This window comes from Schistosoma haematobium, chromosome 4, assembly GCF_000699445.3.
Source record: "Schistosoma haematobium chromosome 4, whole genome shotgun sequence".
Classification (NCBI taxonomy): Eukaryota; Metazoa; Platyhelminthes; class Trematoda; order Strigeidida; family Schistosomatidae; genus Schistosoma; species Schistosoma haematobium.
Window position 1 is genome coordinate 32,630,072 of NC_067199.1, and position 19,218 is coordinate 32,649,289.

Sequence of the window (19,218 nt, forward strand, 5' to 3'; positions counted from 1 at the left end):
CCCCAACAGCTCAAAATGTAGTTGTTTGGCACAAATGATTCTCATCAATATTTCTCGATCTCTACTTAAACTCCATAAAGGAGATCGAAGTTAATGGTGATAAAGTCATGAAAAAAACTTTCGTACTGAATAACTTTAGAGTATTTAATACTCACCATTTAACAATGATTAATGTTCTGATAGTCCATATCTTGTTTATGTTTCAAATAAACTTCCCGATTTTAGTTAGATTTAAAGAAATATTGAACAGTTTCGTTTCATTCTAAAACCAATCAATAATAATAATCATTTTGTCTTTTACTATGTGTGTTTGATCGTATGAAGGCGTTTTGGGGCACGGAAAATAAAGTATTACAACAATTAATATTTTAACCGTAAATACTTTAAAAAAGTATATGAAAATAAGTTTTTGATTTGTTCTATTCCTGCACCTTGTTCCACCATCCGATATGTGTATTAGATAACGTACTGTGACTTGTCTATATAGCCTTTTGAATTTATGAATTTCAACTCGGTTATATCCTGTTTCCCTAAATGACATACCTGGAAGAAAATATAAATCACTTTTAACGATATCACCACTTGAGGTGTGCAATATTTATGGTAAAAGTATAATCTACTGATAACCTTGGACGCCTTATCAGCCAATCAGGAAACGCCTAATTATAAAACAATTAACAATGAAAACCAGTGGAATAACAGCTTTGATTTGAATAATTAGCCCTCACATGTCAAATTATTCCTTGTATTAAAGGAAAAATCCCAAGTTTACATATAAGTAGTCGAACTACTGTTGTGTATTAGGGTTATCACTGCATAGAGTTTTCATTATCACATGACATCGTTTATAACGTAAAAGAATAAGATTAGGTATCAAGAATGAGGTTGAAGTTTTGAGTTGGGTTTACAAATTGGGGTTGGTGTTTTCATCACAAACTTACATCAGTTTTAATTCCATGCTTTGCCACCCTTTTGTTTACAAACTTAGGGTTGTGATTGACAGTAAGAGTGAGAATATCATATAGCTTCACTAAGCAATCTCGATTATACATTAAGCACTTTGGCGCACAATCCACCTTAGGCGCATCTATGCTGTGTCATTTAGGTTAAACGATATCTTGACGTTTTGGTTGCGCAAGAAATATTTTTATTGACTTCGATCATTTTAAGAATCAATTATTGTCAACTTTCTTCTATTTAATAACATCATGCAAGTTGTCTATCACTGCCCTTTGAATTTCTTGCAAAATCGATGAGGAGTTATCGTAATTTGGATCGTTTAACTCAAGGATGTTCGCATATCATACTTTTACCACATTTATTGTCAGTTTTAAGCCCTAATTAAAAGTATATAAGAATATTATGTAGTTAACATACATAAGTAGATATTTAAGATAAATCAGAAATAGGTAAATGTACCTCAATATCTACATAGTTACAAAGGGAGGTGATTTAGAGATTTATGGAGACCTCTATTGCGCACAACTAAATATTAGATCGTGTATCTAAGTAACAAACGTCTTCTGTCTATAATTTATTAAATCTAACCGGAATCACTTATCTTTTCAACTTCAAGTAATTTGAAATGCTTGATATACAATATTAAAAGTATAATTTTCAAGCTAATTCTTTATAATAGGCTGTATTTATGTCTTATTATTTATTAAGAGTTTTTCACTGTATAAATTGCACAATATGATTTTGTTAAAAATCATCATTATTAGTACAATACGAAAAATAAAATACTTTATTTCTTATAAATTATTTTTCAGGATACTGTCAATCAATGAATATAGTAGCCAGTGTTTTATTACTGTATTGTACAGAAGAACAATCATTTTGGTTATTGACAGCAATCTGTGAACGTTTACTACCTGATTACTATGATAGTCGTGTTGCTGGTGTACGCGTTGATCAACAAGTACTTCATGCTTTAGTCGTTGAATATATTCCAGAATTAAAATCAGTTTTACAAATTCCAGTACAAGATAGTTTGAAAAATATTGTCACTTCTGAATATAATATTGAATCAATGGTTGGCGGTTTTTCAACAGCTTCCAATCATCATTATATGTGTCAGTCATTAGGCTCAGAATTAATCAGTATGCTACCATTAAGCTGGTTCTTGACGTTGTTTTTAAAGTAAGTATCATTTACAGTTAATATTTGTTAGATTATTCTGAAGTTCTATTCTCTGATTGAAGTAGAGCATTCGTTTAGCTTTCATTATCTCTCTAGACAAGATCAATAGCGCAAACTTCAAACAGGAGTGAGTTATTCGAAAATCTCTATATGCAACTAACAACTTGTTCCATTAACCTTCAATTTAATTGTTTGTTAGATAGATACTTGTTCTGTCACCTAATTGTTTTTGCTGGCCTCCCGCTTTCTGGGGTTTGATGGAAAGAGAACCTTTCTGATTAAACTATCCAACTAAATGGGCTGGAATAGTTCCTTTTCATTAATACCATTCTTAATCAATATGATAAGCTTTCATGAGATAATATTAACTATTTTACACTACTAATTATTTTCATTTCTCTTCAATATATTTGGAAAGTATAATTAGACCATGTGGTCATTGTTATGTCCTTATGTGCTGTTAATATATTATATGACAACATCGCCAATTAGAACACGGCTTATTTGACATTGACACTGAGCCCAAACCAATGACGCGTAAATCTGTACGAGCAGCTTAGAGTCAACTCTAAGTTCTTACTGGTCCTCTGAGATAATGGCTTCTCATCTAATTCAGCCGGTTCAGTCCAGAACACCAATATTAGCCTCTGCTATATGAATCATGTATTTTAGACATATGCAGTTTATATACAAGCCAATCAGACCGCATCTTACCATAACTCCTAACAGTTGCTATTTATTTATTCTTCGTTAAAATATAACAATCATGATGATAATTGTTCCTAGTTCTCATATGGTTTTTGAATTTCTAATAAGCATCAAATATAACTTGAGCTATACTATTTTTGTGCATTGAAGGTCATCGTTTAATTTCAAACTTAAACCTGTAAATAACTATTTTTACTTGTTTGTCTTTTTCCCGCCATGTTTAAAACTATAACTGACTAGTCTCTGTTACCATGTATACATACTGAGAGGATTGCCTTGAAATTACCGTTCAGTCACAAGTTGCTTTTTGAAGTCAAATAGTGGTTAGTAGTAAAATCCTGAACGCACGTTTCGTTGTATTTAGGACTTTTTAGTATCAGCACTTGGATGCAAGTACATTTAGCCAACGTATCTCAAATAAGAATGAGCTCATATCCTAGATCTCATTGCTAGTCACTATCTAACTTTAATAAAAATTATTTATTTTTGACGTTTTCTTTTAAATATATTTTCTTATTTCTATATTAGTTTTTTTCTGACCAACTTCCATTTTACTGATTTTTTCTTTCGTTAGTACTATGTCCTTTCATTGTTCTGTTTACGTTTTGGATTTTTTCTTTTATGGTGGAGCTCGTGTAAGTTATTTGTTTAATGTTTACTACAGTAATACTCGTTAAATATCATTTGTCATCTCAAAGCCTCTAGTTTTGTTTCCTTATAGTGGTGTCAATGTTCTAGGTTTATTTTTCTCATATTCTAGGGTTTAATACTATGTTCTTATATGTTACGGTAGTTCTAAACAATAACCAACCAATGCTATATGAATCGTCATCCATCAAATGCCACAATTGAATTGATGATTGCTTATTCTTGATGAAGAGATTTTTTGGAGATTTATTTAATTACTTGGTGGTATATTTCACAGATTGAATTCAGTTAGGGTAGCATCAAAAATCAGGGAACACTGTACTACTATTTCTTCCTAGTGTAGAACTTTTCATCAGTGTGAACTCACAACTTTTACAACGATCGAGCTCAGGACCTTCAAGTCTTGTTGGTAGAGCTTTATCTTCGTAACACTCAGCTGAAACTCAATGGACATTCAGTCTGCCTTTAGTTAATTCGCTATGTAGCTCACTCAGTAGATAAATGCCATAAATTCCACATAGCAATTGATTTTGTTTATCAGAGTCGAAATTTATAGTCTATACACAGACTGGAATAAATCTCAGAAATCATGATTTTGCTAGAATCTAATGTGTACTCATAAGGGAACATCAAATTATGTAAACATCAAACTTTTCACGAAGAGTGATGGGATTCTTATGACAGAAAAAAAACCAGTCATTAATTGAAAGTATAGTGTATTTAATATCTCAGGTCAATTAGACTTGTGACTACAATCCAACGTGATCGGTAGAATAGACAGACATAGTATTGGTTAACAATCAATATTATATTAGCTTCACATGATCCAAAGAGAAAATGAATTCCTTTAGATTTATCACTAAGTAATACATTTAATAATTAGGTCTTATATAGTTATTATCTGCTAACAATTGATATCATATAAAGTATTCCCTTGTTTTCATTTAGTGTAATAACTGGATTTGACTATTTGGTTAATTAATATGAAAAATATCGTTGATTTCTTTAGTTAACATCACTCTGTTCAGTAGTTTTGTGTTATAACAAATATACAATCGATATTCATTTATACTCCCGTAGTAACTTAGTACTCTTCAAAGTATTTCCGTTTGTTTTATGTATATTTTAGTGTTCATTTTGTTATTGTTTCTGGTGTTTCTTTCACTTCTCTCACCACTCACTAGGTTATTTTCCAAATAGCATTAGATGTACTTCGTCAGCATACATCGTTTATCAAAAAGTCTGTTGAACAAAACGATGACAGTAGTGTTTTAACTAAACTGAATGCATATTTTAATAAATTACGTCATCAAGATCATACATCAAATGAATCTATATATAATCTGTTGACTTCAGCTGATCGGAATTTTAATATTACAAATGAACTTATCGATCAGATGCGTTTACAATATAGACCTAAAGTAATTCAATCACTTAGTGATTACACGTCTAAAGAAGTTGCAAGAAGTTTAGATCGTGAATGTCCTGGGGATCTGATATTGCTTTTTGAATGTTACAGAGTAAGTTCCTTCAGGAGAATAATAGTAACAATTTTTAACTTTTAATAAAGTGTACATAATTCGCGCGTGCAGGATCGTGGATGCGCACTGTTGAAGAGTCCCATACTAGGACGAAACGGCCGTTCAATGCTTCACAGTTTCCATCGCCTTATGATTTCATTGGAATTGGCATTAAATATTAAACAACTATGGTATCTTAAAACGGAGCACGATGTGAAAGTACACTTAATTCGACTGCAAAAATCTTATACTAAAAGCACATTGCAAAATCAAAGTATATGTTAACCTACGTAATGAAAAAAATTGACGTTTTACTTTTCAGTCAACAGTTGTGTAAGCTTAATGATTTGTTCTAAGTTATATCGTTGCGCTTCAGTGATTTACTTGTTTGGCTGCTTATAACAGTTAGTTAAAAATTCATATCTTATGTAATTCTGTTTATCTGCCTTGATGTTTTGTAACTGTCGCACAACTAGCTCAGTAAATTGAGCTATCCCCCTGTTGTCGGCCTGCATATAAATCGAATATTTCATTGATCATTATCTTTTTGGAACCAAAAGATGAACTTTGTGTTAGAACATTTACATTCTGTCGTCAGTATTTCTTTGTTCATGATGGTATTTTGATTATAATTATGTGAATTTTTTCTCGATTGAAATGAAATCTACACGTTACTTTATAGTAGTACTACTGCTTACTAGTAATGAGTAGTATGGTATGGCATACCGAAAGGCGATTCTAAAAGAAATGATGTTATAGCTTTCTGTCGGCAACCTCCAACCACCCCATAAAATTCTTAATTGCTTTAACTTTAAATGATATTCCACCTGAACATTTATGATGTCTTTTAATAGTTGACAATAATACATCTTGATTTAGTTTTATGCCAATGTTTTACATATTTATTCAGCAACGCGTATTACGTTATTGTAGCATTTATATCATAAATAAACATATAAAGGTACTTCCTGTTTTTTTTCGAGAAAAATCACCTTGATAATAATTCTATTTTGTAGGACCATTATATTCTTTCGAAATATGAGCGAATCCATCAAATAGCGCCAGCTAAAACTCATAATGAAACAAATAATCCAAATCGTCCAGCTTATGATGTTCATCGTATTGACGCACGTCAATTTAATAGTCTATTTCAGGGATTAGTTCCATGGGGTGCTGCAGCTGAACGTTTAGGCCTTCCATGCTTTCATCTACTAGATCAAGATGAAGATAATCTAATTAACTTTAAGGTGAGAAATTGAAAAAATATGTATATGAATTTATCTGACGAAGATGAGATAAGTAAATTTGAATTATCCTTTAATTAGTATTTTTGATAAAACTATACTCTTCTGATGGCCTTATGTCATTTTACAGTTGAGATTGCGATTACCTAATTAGAATATAGCTTTTGGGAAAATCGAACGTATTAAAGCTAACTGTATAGAAATTTTTCTATGAATCATAGTGCCATACTAAGAAATCATATAGAACTTATGAAGGCTCTCTACTCAGACACTGTTTGTTCGGACAGGGCTTATGAGGAACTGTCACTAGAATTATCAACTTCAAGCTGTATTCGTCATGGTTGTCCACTTGCTCTTTTTTACTTAATTCCATCATATATGTCCTAAATATGACATTTCATCCCTCCAGTTTTTCAGGCGTTCATTTCCTACCAAGTGGTTCACTTACCAACTTAGAGTACGTTTATAAAATGCAAAGTCATCTGGCCTGTTTGAGAAACAATCCATGCATGTTTGACTCACTTCTCATCTAAATCCGAAATGTTGCTTTAGGTCTGATGTACATCAGTGCCCAGACTAACGATGGTGAGTGAGGTAGTTGAGTGCACTTAACCACTTCACTTATTTAGGGATTTTCACCAACTGTGGTGTGATTGTATCCGACGAAATCCGGCCATGAATTCAGAAGGCTCAGTTGGTGTTTGCCAACCTGCATCACTTGTAACGTAGGCGAGATATCTGTCTACCTACCAAAGGGGTTGTTTACTTTGTAGCTCTTTCCTTTATATTACTTCATGACTATGAAACATGGACCTTCAAAGCGATGTGTAGGCTATAAAATTTTGGAGTTTGACACTTTTGTAATTATCAGTAACGAGATTTGTGGAGATTGTAACATTTTAACAGTTGAATTCACTTTTGTATTTGTTCAATCTTCGTAGATAAAAAATTGACAAATATTCTAGCGTTTTCTAACATTTAACGATAAATGTAAGAGATTCTTCATTAGTTCCAGTGTTTTTTTAGAGAAAATTCTTTGTCTTACTTTATTATGGCCTTATCAGTTATGTGGTTGGTTATATATTTCTTGTTTATGTGTTGTGCTGTGTCCGATTCTGATACTGATACTCAATTTTCCTATACACGAATGTATACATATATATATCCTTTAGGAACGCAATTCATTCCTTGAACAGCTATGTGCACTTATAGTTTGGATGATTTCTTACTAATCCAATATATTAGTTTTTCACTTAGTTACTTTGTTTTTCAGGCGACGTATGTCTAACTTTTTCAATTTCCCCTTTTCTATTTGTTTAGAGTTTTGTTTGGTTAATGGAAAGTATATGTGGTCATGATCTAAATACAAAACTACGTTTATTATTCTTATTACATCGATCTCCTTACTGGGTTACATCTGAACAAGGAAATGAATCCAAGTGGAATATACTAGGTGGTATGCTGCCATTCAACAATATTGAAAGTTGTAAAAAAGATAGTAATAATTCTATTTCTTGTGATACAAGTATTGACAGTTATCATATCTGTTCTAAATCAGATTTCGATACAGTAGAGATCGGTACTGATATTATTGCTGAGGAGTCTATAGAACAACACCACACAGCTGATAATGAAAATGATGAATTTTCAAAAAGTCATGTTTCCGGATATACTTTAGAAATTGCACATGAAATTCCAATTGTTATTCCTGATCCTTTAGGCTTCATCAGCAATAAATACAGTTCAAGAGATATAAGTGAACAGATTTCACTGAATTATAATCAGTTTCAATGTTTAACGGAGGTAAGAGATCATTCTCGGACTTTCAAAGTTTCAACCGTTCACTTTGTGTGCTAACGTATAAGAAATGTAGTTGAAGTTTGATTGTCTCATATGTCTTTTTAAACAAGGAGCTCAGGTTATTTTTTTTGGTGTGTGGTGACGATATATGGTTATCATAAAGAAAATAATTTGGAAAAGTACAGTCTAATGATTTCTAGTGTGTACTTTTATCAATACGTGTCAAGTATTATTATGAAAACTTTTTTGTAAAAAAAAATCAGCGATGACTGTAAATTCTTTTTATATGAATGCGAAAAGTTGTTTGGTTTGGAATTGTTGTTATGATTATGAGTATTTGAATTATAGTACATACTGAGAATCTTAGAAATAACGCAATTTAACCAAGGAGTGTTAGATGAGCACGAACAGACGTATTGTATTTGGAATTCGAAATCATAGTCAACAAGCACAAAGGAATCATTAGTTCATACAAGCACCATAGTTATCCATGAAATAGAGAAACAATGCTAAGCTTTTTTGGTTCTTTTTAGTTTCTCAATGCGTTTGTTAGATTGAATGTACGCTTTCATAGAAGATGACACTCTCTTTCCTCTATTGAAGACTCAAAAATGATCAATAATCGGAGGAACATTTTCTCAAATTCTATGGTTATAGAATCCTTGGAACGGTGTACGTACGTACCAGGTTCTACGTTGTGACTGACTGAGAATTTTCTTGGTCAACTATTGACAAGAATATTTTGATTGTACATCTACAATCTACCCAGTATTCAATCAGTAAAACACTGATTTAAATCATTGACTATTTTATCGGGGTTTTCGTAGACAATAAGATCTGTAAACACAGTGTGTATACCTCATAATGAACTAATGAAATTTCACTCTAAAATATGTTTTAAGTCTTACTAATTTCGGATGGGTTTTTGTGGAGATTGTAGTAATTTCAATGGTTAAGATCATGACTCAGTTGAAGCTAGACCACTATGGAAAACCTGAAAGCACTGGACGGCCGTTTCGTCCTATTGTGGGACTCCTCAGCAGTGCGCGTCCACGATCCCGCTTGCGGGATTCGAACCCAGGGCCGTCCAGTGCTTCCAGGTTTTCCATGGTGGTCTAGCTTCAACTGACTCATGATCTTACTAATTTGTTTATTCTTCATGTTCACAACATTCTAATGTGTATTTCAAGTTTCCTTTTTTATCACTGATATTTTTAGACAATACGAGTAATCGTAGAAAGTGTAGACGAAGATAAAGAAGAAATGTTGGATTCTGTCAATTGTTTATTCCTTGAATTGTTCACACAAGAATTACAAAATATTGAACGGTTTAGTAATTATACTTCGACCAGTTCAACTGACAACGTTAGTACGCATGGCACGGAATATAACGACGGACGTCCTAGTGTTGAAAGTATGATTCAGTCATTTTGGAGATTGAAATTATGTGATTTTCAGAAAGCTTTCTGGAAACAGGTATTGTTACGCAACCATTTCTCCAAAGAACTATCTATTGAAAGACAATGCTCTAAGTTTCGGGATTGGCTTTATTGTGGCTAAAATGGTATATCCCTCAACTATTTGACTGCTTTGGTTCCCCTCTGTGTTCTAAAGTCTCATTATCATTGTATTTCAATATTTCATCCCTCCACTTCCGTACAGTGGTGTTAATTCTGTACAAGTTTATAGATGTCTTTTTCTGTCTTGTTTTCATATTTTTGGTAAAGAATTTATTTATTCACTGTGTAACTATAATTTCTATTGTTTTTAGATAGTATCGTTGCATAATTTTGTGGCTTTCCTGTTTTTTTTAAATCAATATCCCTCCCCCTCCTTTCAACCCGGTAATATTGATCGCCCTAAATGATTTGAACTTTTTATAAATGAAAACTTCATTTGGCAAAAATAAGTCTTTCCAAAATAAATTTATTGTCTCTTTTACCAATGGTAATAACTAATACTTCATGATCACATATTGTCACAGTAAGTGACAATATCTCAGTTCTTTTGTTTTCCTTATTTTAATTGTTCAACATATGATCTGATTAGCTCCCGTTAACTTCCTTATTATTTGTTGCACTCTGATTTTGTTGTCACAGATGTTTTCTTTGCTGACTTTTTTTAAAATAATATCGTAAATGTTACAAATTTCTCGAATCTCATTCAGAAATACTTTAAATAAAATTGATACAGTAGAGTTTCGTTTTTATTAACTTGGTGGTTAGTAAACATACAATTCAGTTAGCCTTAATTTTTCATGTACTCAGGCGATTGATATATTTCTTTGGGGATTCAAATAAACTTAGTAGAAAAAGAATATTCTCTTTCTTTTCATCAGTGAACGCATAATATTTTATATTCACTTTCATCTGCTTTGTCACTTACAGGCCAAAACTGAATATAAATTCATTGGCTGTCAAAATGACCAGTACAAACATGTGCGACCCACCTCTTCAGGGTCCAAAGGATCATTGGAATTAATAACTGAGGGTGTTATGTGGTATAGCTTGAAATCGGACGTAGTGACGTCCGTACACTTACGCTTCCTCATTTTTTATTTCTTAAGTTTCAAAATTATTGTACACTTTCAAATACATGAACTCATCCTCCTTTCTCAAATAATTACTTCCGTGGTTAAAACTTTCTAATAATGTTACTTGTAATTCTACTACTCAGGGTTTTTTCTCGGCAATTTTACCACGCAGTGCTAATGGCAGCACGAGTTGATGTACCTGTGCGCGTGTTAACACGTATAACTGGCTGAAAAACAACTAGTGTCAAAGAATCTACAATAAGTTATTAACATTATGCTCATCAGAGTGTGGTAATGAATCTCCTCAAAATAGTCACAGGCCCTAAGAGGAGGCGGTTTATTCATACAGGCTCATATACGTTCATACATTTCCATCCCTTAGAAAAGATGCCATCAGATTAGTAGATCATGTCATTCTTCGCGGTCGGTATTAAGTGGGCTCTGGGTTTTCTATAATGGTACGAATCATAGTGTTCTGCAAAATCCTTCAGGCTTAAACAAACACGTAGGTAAACTGATTCATGTTTCATTTAGGAAATTAGGCCATCATATTTACATTGGCTATCACACCACTAAATCCTCCAGATTCAGAAAGCCGTTTCGACACCTTACTTTTTCATTCATTAGTACGTCTAGACATATTACACCTAATAAAGTGCAGTATAATTCTTTACTTCTCAGCAGACCAATGGTAATTAGTATTCGATACGTCTGTCACAAGCTTGTGAAAGCCAGTCGATCTCTTTACAATCGCTCCTCGTCCTCTAATGGGTAGTGGTCTAGTCGCTCGACCGCACTAATTCTAGTCAGTCTGGTAGTTGTTCATGTGTTTGCACATTTTAAAATCTGGGTGTGTTGGTCTCAGGGCAGTAAGGCTTCTGAATAGCGGTAGCTATCTCGTTACCAGGCAGGGAGTTTAGTGAGTGCAGAAAGAAATGAGTAAGTCAGCCAAATAATTAGTAATGCAGTGTTGGGGACGTTAGATCCCCAGAACTCACTTGGGAAAGGACCTAATTTTATAAGTCTATTTAGAAAATTTGAATTTCTTTGTTTTCGCGCCAAAGGCGCTTTTGTCATCTTCATGTCGTATTTCCCACTGGGAAATATCTTAAATGCTATCGGTCCGTTGCGTCTCTTAGTATGCTATTTGGTAACTCTCCCAAAGAGAGTTATTGTCGCTCGTTTCTGGCTGTTTGTAGATTATGATTCCCCATTCCAAGCTTGAAATTCTCCCTCTAGTTAGCGGGACTGGGACGCATCAATAGCTAGCTTACTGATCTTTGGTCACCGAGTCCTGTTTCTCGTTCGCAGATTAAGTGAACTCTTGGTATCTTCAACCATAGCATGCAGAAACCCGTGAGGAGATCAAAGTGTAGAAGTAAGAGGAACGAAGATGATTGTGAGATACGGGGCAATTACTTAAATCTGATAATGAAAACAGAATATAAATTATCGGACTGTAGTGGCTGGCGCTATGTTCAAGCCGTCATAGGCTATTCTAGATTCTGTAAAAACCAATTTATTCATTCTATTCAAGCCGCATTTTGACATTGTCGCTTATTGAATCAATCGTAGGTAGATAGGGTACACGCGAGCTGGAAGGCTTCAATATCAGAAGGTTCCAAAAGACAATTATAGGTCCACTCCTGGTCCGGGACTTTGTTAACTAACTTTTAGATAAACTGAGATCAGCGGCACTAATCTATGTAAGCACTGCAAAGGTCTGGAGGTCTGTTAAAATTCAAAAGAATTCAAAAGTACTTCACAACATAGGAATCGATAGTAGACAACGTATTAAAACTTATTCAGTCAAAATGTGATGTCATAAACTTTCTGCCCTATTTGGCACAAAGCACTTAAACCTGTAGTGACTCACTATTATCACGGGAAGGCGACTGGTTCAATGAAAACAATTATTATTATAACCAACTGTACCAGTGCTTGTTTTAATGTGCTTTTGTTTAGCTGTGCTAATTACAGCCTTTGCTGTGCTTCCATTACCTTCCATCATTGTTCCGCGGTTTTTGGCTTTGTTCGCACGTACTCCGTCCTCCTGATTTCGCTTGCACCATTTCTTGGCACGATCTTGGTATTCGTTCGATACCACGAGATTGCCAATTGAATAAACTTGTTTCCAATCCGCCTTCTGATTTATTTGGCGTGTTTCTTGGTAGCGGCGTTCATAGTCAACTGGGACTCGACGCCACGCTTTAAACCCACCATAGAAATGCACCCCTGGTTGCTTCCTCAGAGTGCGAACTCAGGCTACTAAATACAAGGAGACTATACACCACTTCAGTTTACACAGTAGATATAGCTAAGGCAAACATAGCTCTCTGCATCATATTTAGAAAACCTGGCACATTCATCAGGGCTGTCCCTAACGCTGTTCGGAGTATACGCACAGCAGCATCTTCGAGTCTACAATATCATTGCGCCCCTCTCTTCTAAAGAGACAGAAATCTCTTAGGCCATGTAGAGAGACGGCCAACAAAGTGGGTGACAGTTGTAATACAAATCTTATGGGGACAGTTTACAACGCCATGGGAAAATAAGAGGTGGGTTGATAATAACACCTGGCATATTAAGTACTCCAAGCATCTTCAGTACTATCATATTATCGGAAAATCACCACAGCGCTGCTCGAGAGATTGCATATTAAAAAGCAAAAACTCAAGTAAGCCTCCAATTTTTCTTGTTAAAAGTCGCACTCGGTCGGAATGCTCTCGTAACTGAAGTAAACACGGCCCCACTAGTGGATAACATTAAGAGGAGACCTGAAAACATGTACTGACACAGTGATTACCATCTCCACCTTGATACGACTGCGCCTGATGCATGTTACATAATTTGTCTACTTTTACCATGCATTATTGATACTTCGAAGGATGATATGTGCCGTCGATATTATAATGGTGTCCGATGTACATTTCATACTTTCTGGTATACATTTCTATGTACCAATCCGGAGACCATTTAACCAGTTTGTGTATTTAAACACGCAAATCAAGATGATCAGCTTCTCCACATATCATTCTCCAGAATTTGATACCATCTGAAAATTGCAGTTTTGACAACTGAAGTAGTCAAATTCGTAGAGCTGAAAAATGGAGGACATACTATGATGCGTTGGATTACATCTCTTTTGACCGGTTTCCATTCAGATAATATCCAGTTTTCCTACACACACTGTTTTAACATTTTACTCACTTTTGTATGGCACCTCTTATTTCAATGTGCGAGAGTTTCTGTATTCATGTTCGTGAGAAGCCTTATCGAATGCTTTGCTAGAACCTGTGAATATCACAAAGACAGAAGGACCGTTAAATTGAGCTTAAAGATGCCCTCAATAATTAGGGTTTAACAACATTTTTGCCCGTAACAGGTTTATAACCGAAAGATACTAATCCAGTCAGATCAGAAGTAATATCGAAGTATCTATCACAGCTACAATGAATGACACTAATTTGTCCACTCAAGCTTCTGGTTCATAGAATTTATTTCTTAGGCTGCGAGCATCGATTTGTAAAACGCCGTGAAAGAATGGCCCATACACATATGCATTGGTAGCATTCGCTTCCAAGACTCGACTCTTCGAAGACCCACTAAACGGAGATTCTCCTCACCGTTTTGTTGACGGGTTTCTAGTTCAGTTATATATTCAAGAACCATATCAGGTCTTACTTGGGTATGACTACGAGCGCTACTCATCAGAAGATCACTTTGCTTCTCCAACCCTAGGATTACCTTAACCCAAATTATCTTAAAAGTAACATGACAACTAACATTGAGATGCGACAGCCAAGAAATCAATTAGTTTATGTGTAGCATTCAAACATTAGAGGGTTTTTGTGTGCCTCCAAGGTGTTTTGAGAACTGAAGGGTTGTGAGGAGCATTAAATGAAGCTGTCTGGAAGATAGAAGTGAACCGACGACTCGAGGACATAGAATGCACTTACACTTGATAATGAGAGAAGTAGACAGCAGTTAAAATAACACAATAACGAGAATAAGACAATCTGGTTATCGAAGCTAGAAGTTTATAGCGTAAGGTTTCGAATCCGTGGCATATCCGAGCTCGTCATAAAAATATTATACATTGAAAGTCGTGTCCAAGGACAAGCGACTTTTCAAATGTGGGTTAAACTGTTTCGTGATCCACCTGTTTCTGCTTTACATATGAATTAATTCTAGTATGTGATAATTATTCAAATGATGGCGATTTATCTACTTCGCAATTCCATCATTTCATCTGCGTTCTAATGAAATTGGTTGATCACTGGCTTTAAGTGGCTTGACATTCTGAATCCTTTGTATGAGTCCAAAATTAGTTTTGTAGCTCACTACAAACATTTGGCGGCTTTTCCGCCCATCTTAATAATACAGCATGGTAAATTTGCGGCATATCTTTGAATTTGGTTTTCGTATCTAGCGTAAGTAGTCATTTTACTAACCACCAATACTCAACAAACCGGGAAGTTTTAGTTTCTTATGTCTGGTGTTAAGACGTTAATCGAGTACAAGTGTCGTTAACTTGACGTTTCTAGTTCATCATTATGGCCAACTGACTGTTGGTATCAAATGTAAATTATTCAGTGAGACTAATATATGGACGACCTTTGAGCTACCCTAAAGAGTCCTTGAGAATTCCCACCTGCATGCTACGGCTCAATGAGGGTTATAAACCAGCGTGAGGAATTAGGATTAGTATTTACAGTTGATGGCTAGGGTTAAGAATCAGATATGGAGTTTTCATCACGAACTGACAACATCTATAATGCCAAAAACTCAAGACCTGTTGTCGTTAATCTGATTGGTCCACCCATAAGTTATGGTTTCGATGCTTGCGTGAAAACCACCATATTTAATGGTCTAGAGTTGATACTTTTGTGCACGAATGTACTACTGTTCAACTCCAACGTCAACACGTTGAACGCGACTATTAATATCTTCTTTCCTGTCCTTTTAACTAAAGTGAGTAGTTAAGATTCTACATAGAAGATTTCTTGATAGATACCCTGTGATAATCAAGTTTAAATTTAGGTTAGCTAGTTATCGATCATAACATTTATAACATACGGACTTGAAAATTTGCTCTAAGTACAAATCATAGTGAACAACTCACCGAAAGCCCTTTAATTAATGTGGGAACGTTGGGATTCGACCTTACATTCATGTTGACTTGGTGTTGATCTTCTCTACCATAAGTTATATTTGAGGATTTCACATCCCCAACAGAAGCACTGCCAAATTATGAGATGCGATTGCGTCTGGCAACTCCTTCAATTGCTGACTGTGAAATGTTAAATTATTGCATTGTTAAATTACTGTACAAATAAGCTCTTCCTTGTCAATCTTCCTGAAGGACTATCGGGTGGCGAGTCTGATAGCATTTTTCGCGATAATATTGTATATAACATTTAAATGGTAGTAATCTGCCCACATAATTAGTGGTGTAAATAAGTTTCTCAATCTGGTTATCTTTCTTACCCCAAATACATGAGGTGTACGTAGCATCATTGAAATACAGAAATACCAACGACTTCGATGCGTGGTAGCTAAAGTATACTATCTGATCAAGTAGTGCTCCAACATAGTTGTATCATTTATTTTTATTTTATTATAAAATGTATGCAAGACTACTAGTTTCTGTAACTTTTATCCTTTTTTTCAAATACGTACGTACTTTGATCGATTGTACATCCGTTAACAATAATTTCTTTATTACATTAAATCTAACTCTAGTAGGGAATGGTGCTAATCGTGAATAATCCTACTATTTCACCAAAAACGTCCACTGTTCTATCAGTAAAAGATCCCATTTGTACTACTGGAGGATGTGTAGGTTCTTCTGAAGATAAGATTGCCATTCCAACAACCGAAAAATTATATATTTTGGTAAGTTTTACCCAACTATATAGTTACTGTCAATTTGATAAGATGTCCGTCAATACTACATAAATGTAATAGCACTTGTCTCATCTACCACTCTTTAATGATATTTGCACTTCTAGGTTGGTATGTGATCGCCTAAATAAAGTACTAATAAACTCCCTATTTTGTGTCCTATGTAGTATGAAATTCAAACCTCTTGCTTTAGTTACTGGATTTTGTAATGATATATATATGAAGTGATTTTTGTGCAAAGTTTGATTTGTTTTTTAATATCGGAAACCGGTTAATCAACTCCTTGACTTACATTGCTTACTGCTGTACTCACTTCGGGAGTCCATCTAGTCAGTATTTTGGTGACTCGCCAGTAGTTTGCACGGGTTGCATTAAGTCACGATAGTGTTCCAGAGGGTGTTTGTTAAATAATTCGATAAACGTTTGGTGTGGGTTTAGTGCGTACTCCTCACGGGTAAACTAAAATCGGATTTCTAAAAACAGCTATTGTAAGACTCAACGACTGCTGAATTACTTAAGATTTTCAGTGAGTTATCTCAGTCATCTACTATTAATTCCCACTATCAACTTCAACGACAGTTCTTGTGAGCTCATATCTGTCTTCTAATAAATACATTTATTTTTTCCCTCCTATTTAGAATTTTTCTCTTTCACTTCATGACGACCATTCTAAGAAGATAGCAATTGCTCAAGAAGTTGACTTTGTTGCCCGTGGTTCTTTAAGGATCGAACTTGATAATGATTGTGTGTTAAAAGGATCTGAAGTTGACCATGAAGTCAGTAAGCTCAATGATTTTGTCTCCTTATTGTTTTTTCAAACACAGAATCCTCACTCAAAGAAAACGTAAACAGATCTGTTCTCTTTCCTTATGAACAAATGAATCGAGATATCTTGAATCTCAAGAATGGAGCTCGGTTAGTTTCCTGGAGTCCAAGAGGAGTTGACAAATATGAAAGGTTGGTTTTCGCAAATTTGGAATACGTTATTTCTTGTGCATGAAAGTTGCTATCCGTAATACTCAGGATTTAAACTTTCCTCGTGTTGTCTGACTTTGTGTATGTGAGATATATGTTTTTTTCTAAATAGTGCTCTATTTTGGTTCAAATGTTTTCATAATTGTCAATGGTTTCATGCGCAGAACATATAAGATTTATTAATTTGATATATGCTAATCTACCAGTGAGTCACTATAGTTTACGATGTTCTCGATACGTCGTTAGTGTGTGTACTCTATGGTTGATTAGCATCGAAAATATCTTTGTAATTAACACTAAGATCTTACATTTGGAAAACGCTCTAATATGAACCGTCTCAGTGAATGCAGATAAGTATTTGGAAAATTGGTGTAGAAGTAGAACGTATCCTTAGGGTTACTGAAATGAGTCTGTATTCAGTGAGCTGATTTGGGACTAGTAACCGTCTCAACAAAATAATCCATTCAGGTTCATGCGTCATTCTTTGAACCATATCCTTTGTGTGAAGGTATTATGATATATTTTTCTGTCCATTCTGTAGTTTATAGAGTAGAACGTAAAATGATGAAATTACTAAAAGTTAAGTGTTCTGGTCACTGAGTTCTCCATATCATTAAAGCACGTAGAATGTATAAACCCTCTGAAACGTAAGTTTTATTGACTTTTGCTCATGCGCTTTGTTAAATGTGCGCTGTATTTTTCAGTCTACTAAAATTTTGTTGAGCTTGGTAGGTGGTTAGAGCACATAACAATGAAAGGAGCATTTATGAGACAGATCATATTATGGAGTTGATTTTCAATAATTTGTATACTTCATAGACAGCTTCTAAAGTCACCAATTTTCTTTCAATTCTATAGGTGTATAATGAGTTTAACAACAATGGAAAATCGGTCATTTTTGTGCACACTTAAAGGAACTGAATCTTGGGAAGAAGTAAGTTGTATTTCTAATCCATTTAAGTATTTTTAGTTATTACCTCGATAAAGGAATTTCTTGTTTATAATAGTTTGGTTGATGAATAAATTAACCGCTATTTGAACTGGCCTAAAGTGTCTAACATTAAGATATTACTTGTGTTTACTATAAAGTCAGTAGGTCTTATCTACTAGTTATCCTGATGGAAAAAATGGTGACCGGCTACCATGGGACCGGATATCCTAACGTTGCTCCATTGTCTCGTGGATTAGGGTTGTACGTCAAAGGTTTAAGAAGTGGCACTCTAAGAAAACGACCTGTTTCTGTTCAGTGACCGAGACAATATCCCAGCCCACACACTAACTGAATGATTGAATATTATTTCAAGTGTGAATTGAAGATTTACGGAGGTTAATTTCATCATGCTTTTAGTATGCCATAGCTGTGACTTATTTCTGAATCAAACTCACGCCTCCAAGGATTATATCCAGATTAATCGTCAATTGGATTGACTCCCACTGATAGTGTGCCCAGAAACCCTTTCTTGAAGTTGAAATATATCATAATATGTTCCCAGGAAAACTGAGTTCTCTCCGATGTAAGTATCATAATGTGATCTCATTTACGAGTGCAAGCCATCAAGAATTAGTTAAATGCCACAAAAGTTAAACTTCATATCGTAATGTCTGAAAAACATCGGCACTGTTGTGAACGAAGTCATTTGAGTGTACTACTTTTTAGCTTTCAATCCGAACAATAAGACTTTCGCAGTACGTTTCTGTTCTCAATGATTATTCATGTGACATCAAGTAGTTTCAAAAGTGA

At 34.6% G+C, this 19,218-nt stretch overlaps 1 protein-coding gene across 1 annotated transcript in view; it reads left to right on the forward strand.

Moving 5' to 3' along the window:
- Window positions 1–19,218, forward strand: part of TBC1D9 (TBC1 domain member 9) — a 63,320-nt gene that overhangs the window by 21,097 nt on the left and 23,005 nt on the right. Inside the window, exons 14-23 of the mRNA XM_051216223.1 lie at window positions 1,773–2,142; window positions 3,425–3,485; window positions 4,683–5,018; window positions 6,035–6,265; window positions 7,583–8,065; window positions 9,281–9,427; window positions 16,344–16,493; window positions 17,141–17,282; window positions 17,327–17,459; window positions 18,336–18,411. Coding sequence (XP_051066793.1) covers window positions 1,773–2,142; window positions 3,425–3,485; window positions 4,683–5,018; window positions 6,035–6,265; window positions 7,583–8,065; window positions 9,281–9,427; window positions 16,344–16,493; window positions 17,141–17,282; window positions 17,327–17,459; window positions 18,336–18,411 — 2,129 coding nt within the window. The remainder of the gene's footprint in view (window positions 1–1,772; window positions 2,143–3,424; window positions 3,486–4,682; window positions 5,019–6,034; window positions 6,266–7,582; window positions 8,066–9,280; window positions 9,428–16,343; window positions 16,494–17,140; window positions 17,283–17,326; window positions 17,460–18,335; window positions 18,412–19,218) is intronic.